Below are 18971 nucleotides of genomic sequence, written 5' to 3' on the forward strand. Positions count from 1 at the left end.
GCACATGTGCCTGTGCACAGCACTTCTTGTTTCTGCACTTGACACAAGACACAAACACCTTCCATTTTTGAAACCTGCTCTTTGGATCATCATCTGGTAGAAGTTGTGTGACCTACATAACGGGGTTACTGTGCAAGGCCCAGACCCTATGGAGGGAGAAAGCAGTGATGTTTGGGGCCCAGGCGTCACAAGTACAGAGGCACTTAACACACTCTTCAGGAGAACTAGTTTGAAAATATGGATGTCAGCAAGCTAGAAGCTTGTTTCAGTGAGCCATGCATTCACCCTCAGCAAAACCCACCGGAGTGGTGGAAGTCCAACAGGAACCGGTACAAAAACCGAGCGTTGAGGCAAAGCAGCAGCTGCTGATACCTGCCACCTCTGTGCCAGAGGAGGGAGCACCTGTTCTCCACAGCAGGACTGATCATTAACGGAATGCAAACGAGGATTTCATCATGTTTTTGTAAGGAAACAATGTTTTAAAGTTGTGGTTATTATAAAAATCAATCCTTAAAGGGGAACTGTGACTGTTTTGATTGAGAATAAGCATTAGGTGTGTGTACATCATTATTCCTACAGAACGATGAGTTTAGTTTTCACACAGATTTGGAAAAATTAGTCCATAATTGGCCCTGGAGTAATTGATGTGACCCCTCGATCTTGGAATTAGACAGAATTTGCTTTCATTCTTCATGTAAAATTTGATAATGCAGACTTCTTTTGTCTTACCTCTGTAGGTGAGGTTCAGTAAGCAGTGTCTTTTAAGTCCATGTGGGGTGGTCACCTTTAGATGTATGACACTCTAATCGAAACAAATCATTCTGATATACTATACTGTATGTGTTAGTCTGTAGTAGACAGGTGTGCCACACTTTTCACACAACGCATGCTGGGACAGGCTTAAACATCTCTATAAATGCTTAGCCTTTGGCAATGGCTTGATTAAAACACTGACAAATCAAACAAAAACTCTGTCAGTGCCCTCTTCTTACACAGATTTTCTTGAAATGAGATTAAGTAAAGGGTGTTGCTCTGAAGTAAACTGAATTTACCAACACTATATTTGTTGGAGGTACAATGTTGTGCTGACCTAGCTACCTTGAATGGAATTTTGCAGCGTAACCCAACTGCACTAATACTGCAAATGCAGCATATCATACACATAAAGGTCTAATTCCAGCCATTAATCCCAGACTCAAACCATGTGCTGTGCTCACAGATATTACTAGAACTAAATGACTGTGTTTTTTTCACCAAATCCCATAACAATAATAATAATTTTTTTGAAAATTACTAATGGTGCTTTCACCAGATATTCAAACGAGCAAGCAGAATTATTATTTGACTCAGCTAGAACAGTCGAGTGAACCCCAAGAGTTGAATGACTTTTCCTTGATGATCTAGTTTTTACAAACAATATCATCATTGTTTCCTTTCTAATACTGTTTCAGATACCTGAACTTTCATACTGGCCGATTGCGAGTGTTGATTAAGGATCAACCGATATGGATTTGTTTTTTCATCAGCCTTAGCCGATGACCGACACGGACTGACGATTTTCTTGAGCCAATACTACTTTTGCTCCCTCAATTTACATCATACAAGTTACACAATGATGGAAAAAAAGCAGGGGGCTAACTGTGTGGTATTGGATCTGTGTATAGACTAGCATGCTCGCCAATACATGATCCTATATTTTAGACAGCACTGGAGAAATTTCCGTTACTTGTAGTATCAGTACAGCTCTAATATTAACATTATATCAGTATGTCACAAAACACAACAGCAAATCCCCCACAACACACAAAACATGTGGCACAGGCTGCTTCATTTATCACACACTGCAAAAACACACAGAAACTTCCTGACTTTACACTTACCCATAAAGCCTCCCCCAACAACCCCCACCACCATACTGCTCCCTCACACACACGTCTTCTGTGTTTTGGTTTTAATGAGCCAAATGTCATAGCAGGAGCAGAACACACATGCTCTGCATCTTCTTGAAGGCTTTCCTTCATCGGTACAGCAGAGCGCTGTGTATTGCAGCCTTGCATCTGAGCTCTGCACAAATCTCTGCTCTCCAAGGGGTCATAAGTTAACATCGTTTAGGATTAACATTTAACGTGGGGCTGTGCCAAGGCTCCAAAGTCCCCCTTACAGTTGAAATGAGCAGTTCACTCAGGAAATGGACCTTGAGGTTTACCTTTTGTACAAGCATACCCAACGTACCTGGACTCCCACTGTAAAAATATGCACATAATGTGTAAAATATGCCACTTCAAAAGTCTTCCACTAACTTGGCCGGGCTAACAGTTTTCCATAAAGAGTCAAGAGAATCGACTATGCAATGGGAGTGTGTGTGTGTGTGTGTGTGTGTGTGTGTGTGTGTGTGTGTGTGTGTGTGTGTGTGTGTGTGTGTGTGTGTGTGTGTGTGTGTGTGTGCGTGTGCGTGTGTGCGTGTGTGCGTGTGTGCGTGTGTTTGACTTATCTGTCCAAAGTTGATTGACCCAAGGTATTAACACAAACTTTGGACAAAGGTTGCAGAGGCTACTCTATGGGTTTTCCACTGTCATTCAAAGTGACTTCAGACAACATGCTGATGCAGTAAATAAAAGAGAAATGCTATTGATCAAGCAAGTCCATGAGGGAGTGACGGACAAACATAGACAGACAGGCTCGCCAGTCTCTTACAGAGCCAAACTCCACTGGTTAACTGACATAGCTGGATCCTTTTGCTGGGTAAAACACAAACTTAATTGTCTGTGTGCCATAGTGGAGTGGATCTGACAAGACTTGCTGTCTGCTGGTATGTTATAATCATCAGTGGATAGAAACATGTCTGAGGCCAGAGAGAGAGAGTGTGAAGTGTGCTGTATGCTGCTGCCACTGTTACTGGTCTCCCTTTATTTGAGTCTGCTCAGGTTCACTGCATTTTGGATTAATCTAACTATGATGGGGTGTATTTGGACTGTTTTTGGGGTCCTTTTCCAATCAGGTCTCAGGGTCAGTTTCAGGTTGAAGAAACAAAAATGAACATAGGTAAGTCGATGTTACAAAGTACAAAGGAGTTTATTTGTACATGTACCTACATTTAAAAATAAGAGTTAATGTAGAATGACTGGATTAAACAATTTTGCCATAACCGCGATAACATAAATCACGGTTTCATAATCATAAGAACTGTAGAGGCTACAATATTTATGGTACCCTGATTCCTGCATTGTTATCCTGTGAAAACCATTCTCCCGGGTTGAGAACAATAGCTCTAAAGTAGGCTGACACTAAATTCCCTGATTAGTAATATTGTAAAAAATCGTAAAACTGCGATATTTCCTCTGACAATAATCATGATATCAAAACCTCATACCGTGACATCGCTAATTTGGGTGGACTGGTGGTTGACTGTGTTCCGACACCTGGGTTAGCAAAATACACTGATGTGCTAAGCTCTACTGCTCATTGTCATTCACAGTGTAGAAAACATTCAGTTTGCAGCTTCTCAGTTTTAGCCAGCACTGACACAGTCACCGGCTAAAATGACAAATGTCCCCGACTCAAGGTCACATCACCTGTCACTTATTAACTTTGAGTAACTTGATGATAGGCCATGATGAAACTGTTGTGTGGGGAAAGTTCTCTCTGAAGGTCAGTGTCTGTAGTCACCAAAGATGAAAATAGAAGACAAGAGGGAGGAAGCTACATATAGTGGATATTGGTCTGGTATTGTGAAGGAACTGTGTTATATTTGGCATATCTACCTGTCGGTATCTGTGTATGTTTTTCAATATGCAGAAATATGAAATCTTTTTTTGCAGAACATAAAATGCAGAAAATTATGCTTGTGGTGGTCTAGAAATGGTGTCATATATTAGCTATTCCTTGTGCTTTTATTCATTCTTTATTTAAGGGCGCACTCACATGTCCATTCGTACCGTGCCCAAGCACGTTTTACGGCTCAAGACTAGTTCGCTTGACCAGTGTGAGTACAACTGTACCACGCCCCAGGCACGGCACGCTTGCTGGCAGCGGACCGGTGGGACGGGGGACTGTTGTGGAGGTGGAGTGTTTACTGCAGATTTGGTCTGATGAAAATATTCAAAAACAGTTGGACAAAACCAAAACTTCGAGGGGTCATCACGTATAAGCAAGAAGCATTCGCGATGAGGCTAGGATCATATCAAGTATTGTGAGTACAAGTGGGCCTGGACCGCAGGGGAAGAGGGAGGGGGGACTATCACCCTAAAGCATGGGGCACGGTACGAATGGACAGTCTGACCGGCTATAAGTGGTCAGCAAATGACTGATACCTAACACTATTATTTAGCTATTTATTGTATTTTTATTTTGTTGCCTAAACCAGCTTAGCCTATTTCTGCATCTTTCTTACAGCAAACCAGTTTTCCTGTAACCTTCCTATTTATTTTTTTAGATTCCTTTATTTGTTGTTGCAACTCTCTGTTGTAGGGAGTGGTGAGGGTTGGGGGTGGATGTAATGCCCACTAGTTTCCTTTTCATTTCTTACTGTTACTTACTCATTTTATTTGCCATGTCATGCCTGAGCTGTTGTGTTCTCTGTTGTATAAGAGAGTCTTTGATACAGCTACATAGACACAACACTCTGAATCAGTCTGTCATAAACTGATACGTAGCTTTTCATATGCTATCTGTGTGTGTGAGCGGAAAAAGAGTGCAATGTCTGTGTGTGATCAAGAGACAGAGATAGCGCAGCAGTGCAAGCAGGCAGTCAATAGCAAGGAGCTAGCTCGGTAACGGATGACTCACAAAAACAAAGGAGATTAAAATGCGTCAGATAATGGTTCTGTATGTGGGAGACTAAGCAATATTCAATAGCAGTAATGCTACACAAGAGTTCTGGCTACTGTCTAAGGCTTGTTGGCTAAATGTTAGCGACTTTAATGAATTAGCATCGCTGCAAAGCACGATTGTACATCTACGAGCATGAGCATTGCCGGTTGTCCTGATGTCTAACTTAACCATGCTAATGAATTAGCATCGCTAACACTATGTTAGACTGCAGTTTGATCATTGATAGCTTATGTAGGCTACATCCTGAAAAAGGCTTTTACTAAACCAGAATCTGGGAATAATGTTACCCAGTATTAAATTCAAGATGGCTAAAACATGTAGCTCACAGCCTAGCTGTGCTGACTATTCATTTAGCTGGATGGGAAACTTAACCATGGATGGAATACAAGCAACCCAGATCCCCAGGGTCCTGGTGTCCCACTCCTTCACTAATATAGCAGCTAGCTGGGTACAGATGGGGTCAACAGTCAGTGCAGTGAAATAACACTTGTCTGTGCATCAAAGTGCTTCCAGTAAATAAAGAATAGTCTTTCCAAAGATGGTGCAAGGTGAAACACAATGTCACTAATTCATAATATTCTATCACATCATAAGGCAAACAACAGTGGAAATTAAAGGTTATCCTCATTAAATTACAACCATGGCCAATGCGCTGCAATAAGCCATATTGTTATACTTTCTAACTACTGTATATGACACTTCATGAAAACACTGTAAATGAAACTGAATCGAAGCTGAATCGGGCTAGAACAAAGTAGTGCTATATCAAACCGTATTGAATCATTAAACCACTTTTGTACTGCAGACCAAGTATCAAGCGTATTGAACATAGACTGAATATAAAGATGGTCAGTTGATGGCTCCCCAAAAGTGAAGCCAAAGCATCTAGGTGGGGGGCTGGGTGCGGTTTAGGTCATAAATCCGGCCCCCTTCATGTTAGTGGATGGGACATGGGCCAAACCTAAAAGTCAAATACATTTTTTTCCCAAAGATGGTTTCTTTCAATGTAGGTAGTATAATCACATTTATGTTTGCTCAAGTGTTCATTTTTCTGATACTTTTGGTTTTAATCAGTTATTTGATGCTATATAAAAGGGGTGAAACTTCATGATTGATAGCTGTGATCGACTCAGTCATTTGATTGATCAGGAGGCTGTATGGGGAAGGAAGTGGAGATATGTCATCCATCTTTGTACAGTCTGTGGTATTTAATGGTCTGAGGGGGAAAGATACTAACCCCTAACAATGATGTTAAGACTATGTTAAATATTCTGATATTATTAGAGTTGTGACGAGATATTGACACACTGCCCGCCATTTTGCCTCCTTCTCAACAGACGCAGAATCGTTGATCTCCTCCATCGTCGCCATGTTTGTTGTCGTCATTCTTTTTTTTTTTTTAAACTTTATTCAAGTAACTCTTTAATCTGACCGATGCCCTCTAGAGGATGTTTTGCTCAATGTCCATTCCAACATAGAGGATGCATGAAAGCATGAGGGCAGTGACGATTAGAACGCTGATAAAGTACGTCTCTAGTTACGCATAAATGAGCCTTAAAGGCTAGCACTTAATGTCACCAGAGCGGAAATGGGTTAGGGTCTCTTTAGCTTTAATAGGCCACTTTATTTGCTGGGCAATATCCTGTTGAGGCATCATATTGCCCTGCAGGGAAAAAGAAACAACTTCAAAGTGATGTCATTCAGCTGCACCCTTGAGCATCATGCTGCCTAAGTGTTTGAGTATCGTACAGCTAATAATCTATTCAGTCTTTGATGATGCCAGTTGGTCGGTTCTCCCTACAGCCACAGACACAAACAAAAGGCTGTGACTCCTGTCCATACTCTTTTTTTATGCAAGTGTTTCCCCTGAAAGCAACTTGTACCACACTGCACTGTAAGTACGTCACATGAAACTCATCCCTACAATTTGACAACTGAGATATGTCTATGTTGAAGAAAGACAATGCTTTGGTCCTGTGCTAGGGCCACTCAGTCTGCAGCACCACAATTCTTATATAATACATAGCGGATGAAGTCATTGTTCTGATACACACAACACTGTATCTCAAACCTTTTGGTCTCAGAGGCCATATAAGAGCTATTTGTGTTGAAAGAAGACGTGAGAAGAAAAAGTATTACCATCCTATATAACCTACTAGTGAACAGTAATGAGCAGTAGAGAAAAAGCCTTCCAGTACCAGAAAACAAACCAAGGACACGACCACTCCATGGCTCCCTAGTGACCGCACCAGTCCTCTACCCTGAATCTGACAAACACTTATAGCTGAGCTGACTGAAACCCCAGGAGGAGCTGGACACAGAGACACAGGCAGGGGTGCTCATTCTAGGTTCCTAAGGCATCTGTGGATCTTGAGAGAAACTGAACACGGGCTTGGTGCTTATCAAGTAGAATAAATATAAATGACCAGTTGGTGATGGGGACCAGAGATAAAATTTTGCAGCTTGTTTAGAGTGCTTCGGTATCAAAATGGTGGTCGTATTGCCACGCCTGTGGTCCGCTCGAGCCACTCCACTCAGACATGGCTGAACGACATTACAGGTGGCACCAGGTTGTCCGAGCCATCACTTCGAGGATCAACAACCACAGTGGTGGCTGGCCCACAGAGGGCAGCGCCGCCACCCCTTCTGCTTTCGAAAGTAATACATTTTTTATTGATTTTATTTATCCATTATTTTCATCCTAGGATTACAACTGTATGGTCAGTGAGTAGCTTATCATGCATCTTCTGAAATAAAGTGAACTCAGAGCAACAACTGCAGTGAAATACTTATCTGATCTCTCATCTCTGTGTCTGCCGAGCTGAGCCGAGCTGCCTCACAGGAAAGCTGCTCTCACCAGTGTACAGGTCCCGGGCAAGATTGAGGGCGATTTTTGTTGTGCCCATCGGTTCCACATACACACTCATTAAGAGGTTGCACACCCAGCTTGCTGTGCTCTATGGACTAATACATGGGACCCAACAACCTCCCTAATCTCTCCCAAAGTCTCGCCCGTTGTGTTTCTGATGGGTGAATGGCAGCATACACATGACCGGAAACTGAAACGATAGTTGTAGAGGGAGGGACTACAACATGGAGCCGACCGGTGTTCTTAACTGTTAAATCTGTCAAACTAAATCTGTTTAAGAAAAGATCACAAACAGACAAACTTGGTAAACAACTTGGACCCTATCAATGCGATATTACAGTTGTCATGACAACCAGTGAGAGAGGAAAAGAATACTATCGACAGTTAAACAAGAGGTTTGTAAAAACTTCACAGCTAACTGTTGTGATGCTCAGGAACTGTCCTGCTTTCATTTACACCTTTTCAAAATCAAAATAAGAGATCAAGTCTGGATAAATACTGGAGCAAATGACCTAAAGCACCTTTCTGAAAAAAAAAAAAAAATGATATATATATATATATATATATATATTGAAAATTCAGTAAAATTATTGCCAAAATTAAATATGGAAACTATCTATCTAACTAAAAGAAAAAGTATGTTTAGTTCAGTAACAATGCGTCAATCATTACCTAAAAAACTATATTTTTTAAGGTTATTGATAGGAACCAAATAGGGACAATATCAGCTTTATTTTTGAGGATTATTTGCAAAATGATCATTCTAGAGTCATGAGATTATTTGGTTAAATCTACCGTCATTAAAATCTACTGCTGTAGTCAGTCGAGTCAGTGCTGTTGGCATTGTGGTTGAAGCTTATTTAAGGGTTTTGCTTTCTGTATTTGGGTCAGCAAACTGCACACAAAGGTATAAAATGTGGTGGGAAATGTAAGTGACATGAGTCAAAGGCGTGAGCTGAATGTGATCACACATGGGATGTTGCAAAAGTCTGAATCCTGAGGTGGGCGTGGTCTCTGCTCTATAACTGTTGGTTTATCCTGTACTGTGCCATGCAGACAGGGGAAACTTCATGTGTCAAGCATAGTTGTGCACACAGTACGCGCAGTTGATTTAGCAGCTTAAACCACAGCTAGGATGTGTCTGCTGCTGACATGACACACCCTGAGATGGATGAGACACAAAGAAGGAGATCGGTCTTGAAAATGACAACTGCATCAAGAGGTGTCCTTCTGCCGCATACATGACTCTTTTCATTTGAAATTGCATGTGCATGAATCAGCATGAATAGCCGGGCAACAGCAAGCGCCGATGGTCGCGCTAGCTGCAGAGGGGCGTTTCCAAGACACTGCTGATCACATTGTACCCAAAAACAGGTGTGTGTACAATTCAGTCTCATCATAGTTCCTCATTCTCTAGTGCAGAGACAGTGACGTGGTAGCACACAATTCTTACAGACACTTAAAGATACTTCGGAACAGTTTTGTAGGACTTTCATTTCTGTGAGATATTAATCTGGCTATTCAATGAATTCCTCCTTAGAGTCAGAACTACCTGTAAAATGAGATCTTCCCAAGGTAAACAAATCTACTGTGCTATTAAGGTTTTCAAGTGTGCTACCAATATTAGACAAGTAGGCTGTGAGTTCCTGAGCAGCAGGTTATTGTGTGTTATCAAGTCTGCCACATGAAATCCTCTGTTATTATCTTGTATACTAGATTATACCATAACAACTCATCTGCAGCAGGTACTATGTCAGCGAGCACACCTCAGGCTAACCAAACCAAAGTAAAGTATACTGTCAGTTAACACAGCAAACATGCTGTAACACTTAAGTAACCATTTGAATTTTCCCAAAACAATAATATAACAAACTGCAAATGCAACATGTCCAACGTATGCACTCATGTTTGAGACTGTAAAAAGGGCCAAACGTAGTATTTTTCTCTCTCAGTCATTTTGGTGGAGTCTTTTGTTGTGTTTAACTGTACCAAGTTGCAGTAGAAACTATTTAATTAACTCATTACTAAACTGTATTGTCTTGACATGATGTTAAACCCCTTTCGGTCCACTGCGTTAGTGATTCTGTTCCTCTGAGTTTTGACCCACACCTCAGCTAACCAATATACAACATATACAATCTAAACACCAAAGATACGTGCAGCAAAGAAACTACTCTGAATGGCTGCATGGTACACTGAAGTTTATGTTAGGTGATTTGTAAAAGACTGTAAAGCTCTTTCTTTAAACAGTTGCTTGGTATTAGAGGCATTCACCCAAAGCACCATTTATGGCGAATGAATCCATCACCCTCTCTCTCTCTCAAACTAAATAGTTTCCACATTAGTTGCCAAGTGATCAGCTCGGCCTAAGAGAATACTGTTATGTTTTCTAACTTTGGATCGTTTAAGTCGCGCTTACAAAAGGAATGATGATTCGATTCATTTTTTAAAGAATTTTTAATTCTAAAGAGTAAGGAAATGTACAGTATGATAGAAACCCAAAGCAAGGCCAACTTTTTGTTTGGCACAATGTAGGCTGTCTTCTAGTCCCACCGTGTTGCCAGCAACCCAGAGCTCCCTACTCACACACAGGCCAAAGTCTGCATGTAAGGCCCACTTGCAGAGATACAGAGTCAGCTGAAAGCCTCCCTGGAATAAACTTCAGCCACAGTTTCGGAAAATAAAACGCTGGTTATGAACTGTAACCCTAGTTTCTATGAATAAAGGTGTTTTTGCCCACCGATATCCAAACACACATCTCCTCCATCTTTCTCCATATTGCTCAGTTGAGTAATGTTACTACGACCTTGACTACGGCAAAGTGCGGTGTTATATGACTGCTGTAGCTGCTAGTTGCCCAAAGTCTCATTTTATTGGATTCATTTTTGTGAACAACCCTGAGTGGAGGATGAGTCATCAAACATTTGTAACTGCTTTACCTGGTTTTACAGGAAGAGTAAAGACTAAAACAATACTGATGTTGGTTATTAGATATATATTTGGCATCATCACAGAGAAAGTATATTCTTAATATCACTGGGACTTTAAGCGTCTCTTGCTCCGTGTCCTAAACTCACATTTCAAACTCCCCCTAACCTTTCATAACCATTTCTCTCAGCCATGTAACTGACTTCTAGGAGCAAAAACACAGCAGTGCAACACACATGGTAATTTGAAGCACACAAAACCTGCACAACATGGCATCACAGCATTGAGAGGGAGACTGCAGAGAGAGACACTAAGCCTTCCCAGTCCTCACTCAGCTACAGTGTGTAGAGCATTGCGGGCAGGCTTGGCTTTGTTCAGGCAGATACCCCTGACGTTTTTTGGCTCACATAGAGCAAAAGCAGCATATCTTGATATGAAATCTCGGCTTTAGTAAACAAAGTGTTATGGTAGAGAAAGTAACCTGTGGCTGGGCCCTGAAAGAACTGCTGATGGAATCACAACTCAAGGTGAGATTAAATTTTACCCTAGATTGAACTCCAAATTAAAGCACAACCAATCACAGGATTAGACCGTGAGCCAGCTCTATAATAAAGGAACATAATAATGTCACATGCCTTTGCCTGCCTGAGAACATTTTGCTTCAGCCAACAGTCACAAAAAGAGAGAAACTGGAGATTCCTCCTTAAACAAACTACAAAAGGCCATTATATGGCTTTACAATGGTATGGAAGTGCAAGTCTAAACACAGAAAGCTTTCACTGTAGCATAGATGTTTGGACATTTGAAAACATCATCTGATGTCTTGATGACTGAACCGTTTGAATCAGCCATGAAGCCATACATTTGCTCCGTAACCTTTATCTCAAACATGAGCATAAATCACAGTGGAATGAGCCATAACAGTCATTTCCTAATAAACTGAAGTACACTGCAAACATGTTGTTAAACAAAAGACTATGTCTGGCTTACATTGAGTCAATCCACAATTGCAGAAAACTTCAGTGGGTGGAAAATGAGTTGTCAATTGAGGATAAAAAAGTGCACACAGACACACTTGAGTGCTGTAGAGTTTACCTTGAAGTTGCTGGAGTTGACCCAGGAGCTGGCGATGCCGTCTACCATCTTGTCCAGTGCTGTCTGATCTTGCTCTAGGTCGTGGGACTTCTCCTTGTCCAAAATGTAATCAATGATCTCCTGCCCCACCTGTAGCCGGCGGCCCATGTCCTTCTGCAGGACCTGGGACAGGCAGTTCTCCATGCTGGGCTCCATCATGCTGGCCTGTGATAACCAACCCCTGCAGCTTCCTCGGTCTGCCTGGCTGAATGACTGACTGACTGGATACTCCTAATCCTTCACTGCTCAAAGCAGCGGGAATGACAGCTAAACAAAAGGAGCCCCAGTTAATGAGTGTTTGGCTGCGTGACCCGGAAAAGGGATAAAAAAGAAAGAGGCAAGTGTACACAGACTGCTTGTATTTTTATCCCCGAGGACAGGCCTCGTCTTTGTGCCAAGTGCTAGCTCGCTAGCAAGCTAGTGGCCGTGCCCAAGGGGTGGATGGAGCAGGGCTTGGGGAATGGCAGCAATGCAGCATGTGTGTGTCTGGACAACAGCTGGGGAAAGTTTACTACTCCCTCCCACTTGGGTTTTTCTCTTTCCCTCGTCTTCTCTTAGAGGAGTCTGAGCCAAACCGCTATAACAGGGGTAGAAGAGGTGGTTTTGGCGAGCAGCGTGCAAGGCAGCAAATGGAGATGGATGGAGAGGGCTAGCTTAGAGATCCATGTCTTGTCCCGGGATCTGCCCTGGAGAGCCCTAGAGGAGCAGAAAGGACAGCAGACAGTAGTAGTCAATTTATTATCAAATCTCTTCATAATTGATTCTGTCTGGTACTTCACGCATTATCACTCTAAATGAATTTCAGATGTTAGATCCTACAGTAAAAAGCGTGTGGTGTAACATAGTGTAACAGAGTTCTGAGGAAGATTAAACAAAGTCTGGAGAATATACTGGGCGTACATTTAACACAGCCAAAGCTTTCCATAATAGACCTACTGCACACACACCGAAGAAAGATATTGTTGCTTTAAATCTTTGTCGACTGCTTGCAAAGAGAGTTCTCTCACTTTTAACATGAAGACAACATGTTAACCAAAGTGCATTCATTGGATCAAAGATCCGTCCATAACTCTACCTCTGGAAAAGATTACTTAGATTAATAAAGGAAAACAATCACTCTTTGAGAACATTTGGGCTCCTTTTTTACAATATCTAGAGAATTTCCATCGCTGTAATGTGTTGAATGTGGCGGGTGAGGCGTAAATGTATGTCGCCCTCTGCAGTTGCATTTTAATATGTATCCTGTCTCATGTGAACTACTGTAGTTGCTTGGCACAATGAGCCAATAATGAAAGTATGACATGAATAAAACAACAAGGAAACCACCCTGTAAAAGAGATGCTTTTCTCTCTAGCCCTTTTCCTTTCTCCTTCTTGATTTACAACCTGTTATGTTGATTTAGTGTTGTTGCTCACATTTTATTAATTCTGTGTTAATGGAAATCCTTTTAAAATGATTACTGACTCTTGTTTGTCCTGCATCAGAAAGTGTTGTTCTTATCTTAATGAATGCGTTGTTTTTGAAACACTTCTTGTTATTTGCCTTTTAGAGAGCCTTATTGTTACATCTGGCCAGGGACTGCAAATGGAAACTAGCCTTCAAGCTAAATCTGGTATATTTACCAGATACATGTTTATTAATATGCACTGTCCCTGTCATAGAAAAAAAATGTTTTTTTAAATAAAGATATTGATGTTAAAAAGAGTGGTTTAACTAATGAAAAGCTAACCCAGAGTTATACACTATATGGCCAAAAATATGCAGGTTCGTCTTGACAACAAAAAGGAAATCATAATGCTACAGCATGCAATGTTTTAACTGTCAGACTGCATCCAACAATTGTTTTCAATTAAATATCCGGCCTGAAAAGTGAAAATATAGAAATGTGCCCATTCATTTTACAAAGTGACTATGGTGATGTCTTCAAATTACTTGTTTTGACCAACCAACATTCCAAAGCCCAGAGATATTCAGTTTACTATCCCATGAGGCACAGAGAAGAAGCACATTTTCATATTTGGGAATCTGAAACCAGATCATGTTTGGCATTTTTGCTTGAGAAAACGGCTTAAGTCATTCTTCTGTTGATCAACAAACAATCAATTCACTGATCAACTGTTTGAGCTCACCCATCATCAGTGTTTGACCTCACTTGGGATGAGGGATTAACCGACTCTAACATAACTTTATGGTTTCATAACAATAAAAACTGCAATCAACGATATTAATGGTGTCCTCCAGCCCGATAGTTGCCCTGTGAATACAGATCTCACGAGTCACGTGACATGTTTAGCGCTGGTTTGGTTTATGTGTGAGTCGTCGGGCCACTCACCTGAAGCATGAAGAACTGTAAAAATGTCGGAGGGAAATGACATTCCAGCTTTATATCTGCCAAAAAACATCTTAAAATCAGCAGCGTGGGAACATTTTGGAAATCTACCAAATGAGCAGGGAGTTGTCGTATAAAGATGGATATCAAATTCAAAAGAGTGCCGTCTAAAAGTGACTGCAAAGGGTCCATCCCCCCCTATTTTTAATCACCTACCTCTTTATGCTCAAGTCAAGGTAAAAAAAAATGATACTAGGCTGGACCTAAACAGTTCAAACTTCACAAAATGAACACTAATGCAGCTGAATTAAAGCAAATCTCTGCAGCTAGGTTCCAACATCTTATGAAAAGTCTTACAAGGAGAGCTACGGCTGACATAGCTGCAGATTAAGGCTCATGGTTTTGGAATGAAATGAGTAGCCTAGCCATCACTTATGGGTGTAATGTTTTGGGGTCCAAATACTTTTGGCCACTGTGTAAGTAAGTCACCAGAACTTTGGGGTAATCCAATGTTTCAGAATCACAAATACTTTAATAATCCAAGGGGAATTTAAAAAAAAAATAATAATAATAATATTGCCGGGCCGCACGAGCAGCCAGTGATGAGTTATTGCCAGTGCTACCTAAATAACAAATCTACTTTCAATGTAATCAAACGTAGAGAATGAAAAACTAAATGACAGTTGGATCAAGGCTCTGAATGAATTCTCTCACCCAAACACACCCCTATCTCTGACAGCTTGACAGCCAACTACTGCTGTGGAAACACACATTCCAAACAGGCTGAGGAGTTGAGCTTTCGCAGCACCTCCAAATGAACAGACACGAGGACGTCACTGTGGCGTTTATTTGCTCCGGTTCCAAACTGCTCAATCATATGCTGACTGTGTTCCTTCCCTTCAAATAACCCCGGGCTTTCTGTGTGACAGGATTATCTACCAGAAATGACTGCTTAAACAACAGCAGCTATCAAATGTGGGCCTTTGTTCTGGGAGGTGAAACTCAAACCTGTATGTCGTAAAGCATCTAGATGTTGGCCACGTCCCCTGGACTAGACCTTCTCCATTAAAGTGTAGTTTTAAACAATATGCATGTGTATTACTGTAGGCATATGTCTGTATACATGTATTGTTAATCACTGTGCCTGTTTTGACGTGTGTGTGTGTGTGTGTGTGTGTGTGTGTGTGTGTGTGTGTGTGTGTGTGTGTGTGTGTGTGTGTGTGTGTGTGTGTGTGTGGGTGTGTGTGGGTGTGTGTGGGTGTGTGTGTGTGAGACAGATGTGGAAGAATGTGTTGATGTAATACATTTTAGTAATAATGAATCAGGTCTATAATTATACATTTCATCCAAACAAAGTTGTCATTGCCTTGTTATAGCACTAAAGAACTGCTTGTAATTTGACACTTCTCTTTGTTCAACTGACCTGAGACCTGCTCTCATCTTTGCCTAACCCTCACCCTGCTCACACAGATGTGCTAGCTGTCTGCTCTTTTACAACATTAGCTGAGCCCCAGCTAGCCCACAGAGCCTGACCATCTCTGATAGCAATGCCAGAGAACACAGCTACTAGATACTGCTAAGGTGAAACTAATAATGAAACTGTAATTTCACCCCGTGGCTATGAAACACTCATTTCTTTTTTTTTTTGTTTCTCCCTAAAACAGACGACCAACCCCTCTGCTGTAGCAGACAGGGTAGGTGTGTAACGTGAGGGTACAAAAGCTAAAGCTAGCCCCTAGCGAAGCCCTTCCTTTCAATGAAACGTCAGTTCACAGACAGACAGCACAAAGGGAAGAAAATGTGACAAGGAGGCAACCCTACGCCATTCGTTTCTCTACTTACCATACCCTGCTTCAACGCCGCAGCTGGTTGGGACATACAACTACTGCCTTTCGGTGTAAATATCCAGTGTACGGCCTGAAAGCTCTTCTGTCTTTCTCTTTTCTCTCACTCACTCTCCACCCGGAATGCTGCCTGCAGGACAAGAATGGGATCGTCGTGCGCATGCGCAGTCGGTCCAGGGATGATGTTGGCACTTGGAAAACTGTCGCATGGCAATGTAAAATAAAGAGCTGTCGGTGTGTGTCATGGATGTGCGTAACGAGACGGGTAGCGACATCTACCGGACACACGGCGCATGTGCTCTGTTTACAGTGACAGGGGTTTACACTCCGAGCGGACAGCGTTTCTTTTCTTACACAAACTGTTGCGTACAGAAGGAAGTGAGGGTTTTAGGGTTCAGTGTCAGGCTCAAGACAAAATGGCGTTTCAGGGATATTTCTCTTTATAGTGTCCCCTCGGCCTCAACACAACCACGCTATAACAGTATAACTGACAATATTGAATTGATGTCTTATGGTGCCTATAGACTTTGAAATAGTCACTGTTTTACGCATTTCTCCTTACAACATTCAAGTGAAATATTATTTCTCAAAATTTCTCAAAATTATTATTTTTTTAAGTTAAAAACTAGAATAGCAGTGTTGTAAAAGTGATGAGTCCCTTTAGAATGACCATTATAAACATTCTCAGGTTTAACCAATCAGCTTCCAGATCACACACCAAGTTAACTGGCCTCCACCTGACATCAACTGCTGTTTTTGATTACTTCAGAATAAAATCAGTTGTTCCTTTGATTTGACTTCGGAATAAAATCAGCTGTTCCTTTGATTTGACTTCAGAATAAAATCAGCTGTTCCTTTGAGTTTACTTCAGAATAAAATCAGCTGTTCCTTTGATTTGACTTCAGAATAAAATCAGTTGTTCCTTTGATTTGACTTCAGCATAAAATCAGCTGTTCCTTTGATTTGACTTCAGAATAAAATCAGCTGTTCCTTTGACTTTACTTCAGAATAAAATCAGCTGTTCCTTTGATTTGACTTCAGAATAAAATCAGCTGTTCCTTTGATTTTACTTCAGAATAAAAGCAGCTGTTCCTTTGATTTGACTTCAGAATAAAATCAGCTGTTCCTTTGATATGACTTCAGAATAAAATCAGTTGTTCCTTTGATTTGACTTCAGAATAAAATCAGCTGTTCCTTTGATTTGACTTCAGAATAAAATCAGCTGTTCATTTGATTTGACTTCAGAATAAAATCAGCTGTTCCTTTGATTTGACTTCAGAATAAAATCAGCTGTTCCTTTGATTTGTCTTCAGAATAAAATCAGCTGTTCCTTTGATTTGACTTCAGAATAAAATCAGTTGTTCCTCTGTTTGACTTCAGAATAAAATTCAGCTGTTCCTTTGATTTGACTCCAGACTAAAATCAGCTGTTCCTTTGATTTTACTTCAGAATAAAATCAGCTGTTCCTTTGATTTGACTTCAGAATAAAATCAGCTGTTCCTTTGATTTGACTTCAGAATAAAATCAGCTGTTCCTTTGATATGACTTGAGATAAAATCAGCTGTTCCTTTGATTCGACTTCGGAATAAAATCAGCTGTTCCCTTGATATAACTTCATAATAAAACCAGCTGTTCCTTTGACTTTACTTCAGAATAAAATTAGCTGTTCCTTTGATTTTACTTCAGAATAAAATCAGCTGTCCCTTTGACTTTTCTTCAGAATAAAATCAGCTGTTCCTTTGATTTGACTTCATACTAAAATCAGCTGTTCCTTTGACTTTACTTCAGAATAAAATCAGCTGTTCCTTTGATTTTACTTCAGAATAAAATCAGCTGTTCCTTTGATATGACTTCAGAATAAAATCAGTTGTTCCTTTGATTTGACTTCAGAATAAAATCAGCTGTTCCTTTGATTTGACTTCAGAATAAAATCAGCTGTTCCTTTGATATGACTTCAGATAAAATCAGCTGTTCCTTTGATTTGACTTCAGAATAAAATCAGCTGTTCCTTTGATTTGACTTCAGAATAAAATCAGCTGTTCCTTTGATATGACTTGAGATAAAATCAGCTGTTCCTTTGATTTGACTTCAGAATAAAATCAGCTGTTCCTTTGATTTGACTTCAGAATAAAATCAGCTGTTCCTTTGATTTGACTTCAGAATAAAATCAGCTGTTCCTTTTATTTGTCTTCAGAATAAAATCAGCTGTTCCTTTGATTTGACTTCAGAATAAAATCAGCTGTTCCTTTGATTTTACTTCAGAATAAATCAGCTGTTCCTCTGTTTGACTTCAGAATAAAATTCAGCTGTTCCTTTGATTTGACTCCAGACTAAAATCAGCTGTTCCTTTGATTTTACTTCAGAATAAAATCAGCTGTTCCCTTGATATAACTTCAGAATAAAACCAGCTGTTCCTTTGACTTTACTTCAGAACAAAATTAGCTGTTCCTTTGATTTTACTTCAGAATAAAATCAGCTGTCCCTTTGACTTTTCTTCAGAATAAAATCAGCTGTTCCTTTGATTTGACTTCATACTAAAATCAGCTGTTCCTTTGACTTTACTTCAGAATAAAATCAGCTGTTCCTTTGATTTTACTTCAGAATAAAATCAGCTGTTCCTTTGATTTGACTTCAGAATAAAATCAGTTGTTCCTTTGATTTGACTTCAGAATAAAATCAGTTGTTCCTTTGATTTGACTTCAGAATAAAATCAGCTGTTCCTTTGATTTGACTTCAGAATAAAATCAGCTGTTCATTTGATATGACTTCAGATAAAATCAGCTGTTCCTTTGATTTGACTTCAGAATAAAATCAGCTGTTCCTTTGATTTGACTTCAGAATAAAATCAGCTGTTCCTTTGATATGACTTGAGATAAAATCAGCTGTTCCTTTGATTTGACTTCAGAATAAAATCAGCTGTTCCTTTGATTTGACTTCAGAATAAAATCAGCTGTTCCTTTGATTTTACTTCAGAATAAAATCAGCTGTTCCTTTTAGTTGTCTTCAGAATAAAATCAGCTGTTCCCATTGATTTGAC

The 18971-nt window shown here is 40.4% G+C and overlaps 1 protein-coding gene across 1 annotated transcript in view; it reads right to left on the minus strand.

The window, feature by feature from the left end:
- clasp1a (cytoplasmic linker associated protein 1a) overlaps window positions 1–16063 on the minus strand; it is a 112676-nt gene extending 96613 nt beyond the window's left edge. The window contains 2 exon segments of the mRNA XM_083921558.1: window positions 11723–12457; window positions 15933–16063. Coding sequence (XP_083777684.1) covers window positions 11723–11920 — 198 coding nt within the window. The 5' untranslated portion in view covers window positions 11921–12457; window positions 15933–16063.
- Window positions 16064–18971: the final 2908 nt, after the last annotated feature.

The sequence above is a fragment of the Echiichthys vipera genome (assembly GCF_963691815.1).
Source record: "Echiichthys vipera genome assembly, chromosome: 10".
NCBI classification, from domain to species: Eukaryota; Metazoa; Chordata; class Actinopteri; order Perciformes; family Trachinidae; genus Echiichthys; species Echiichthys vipera.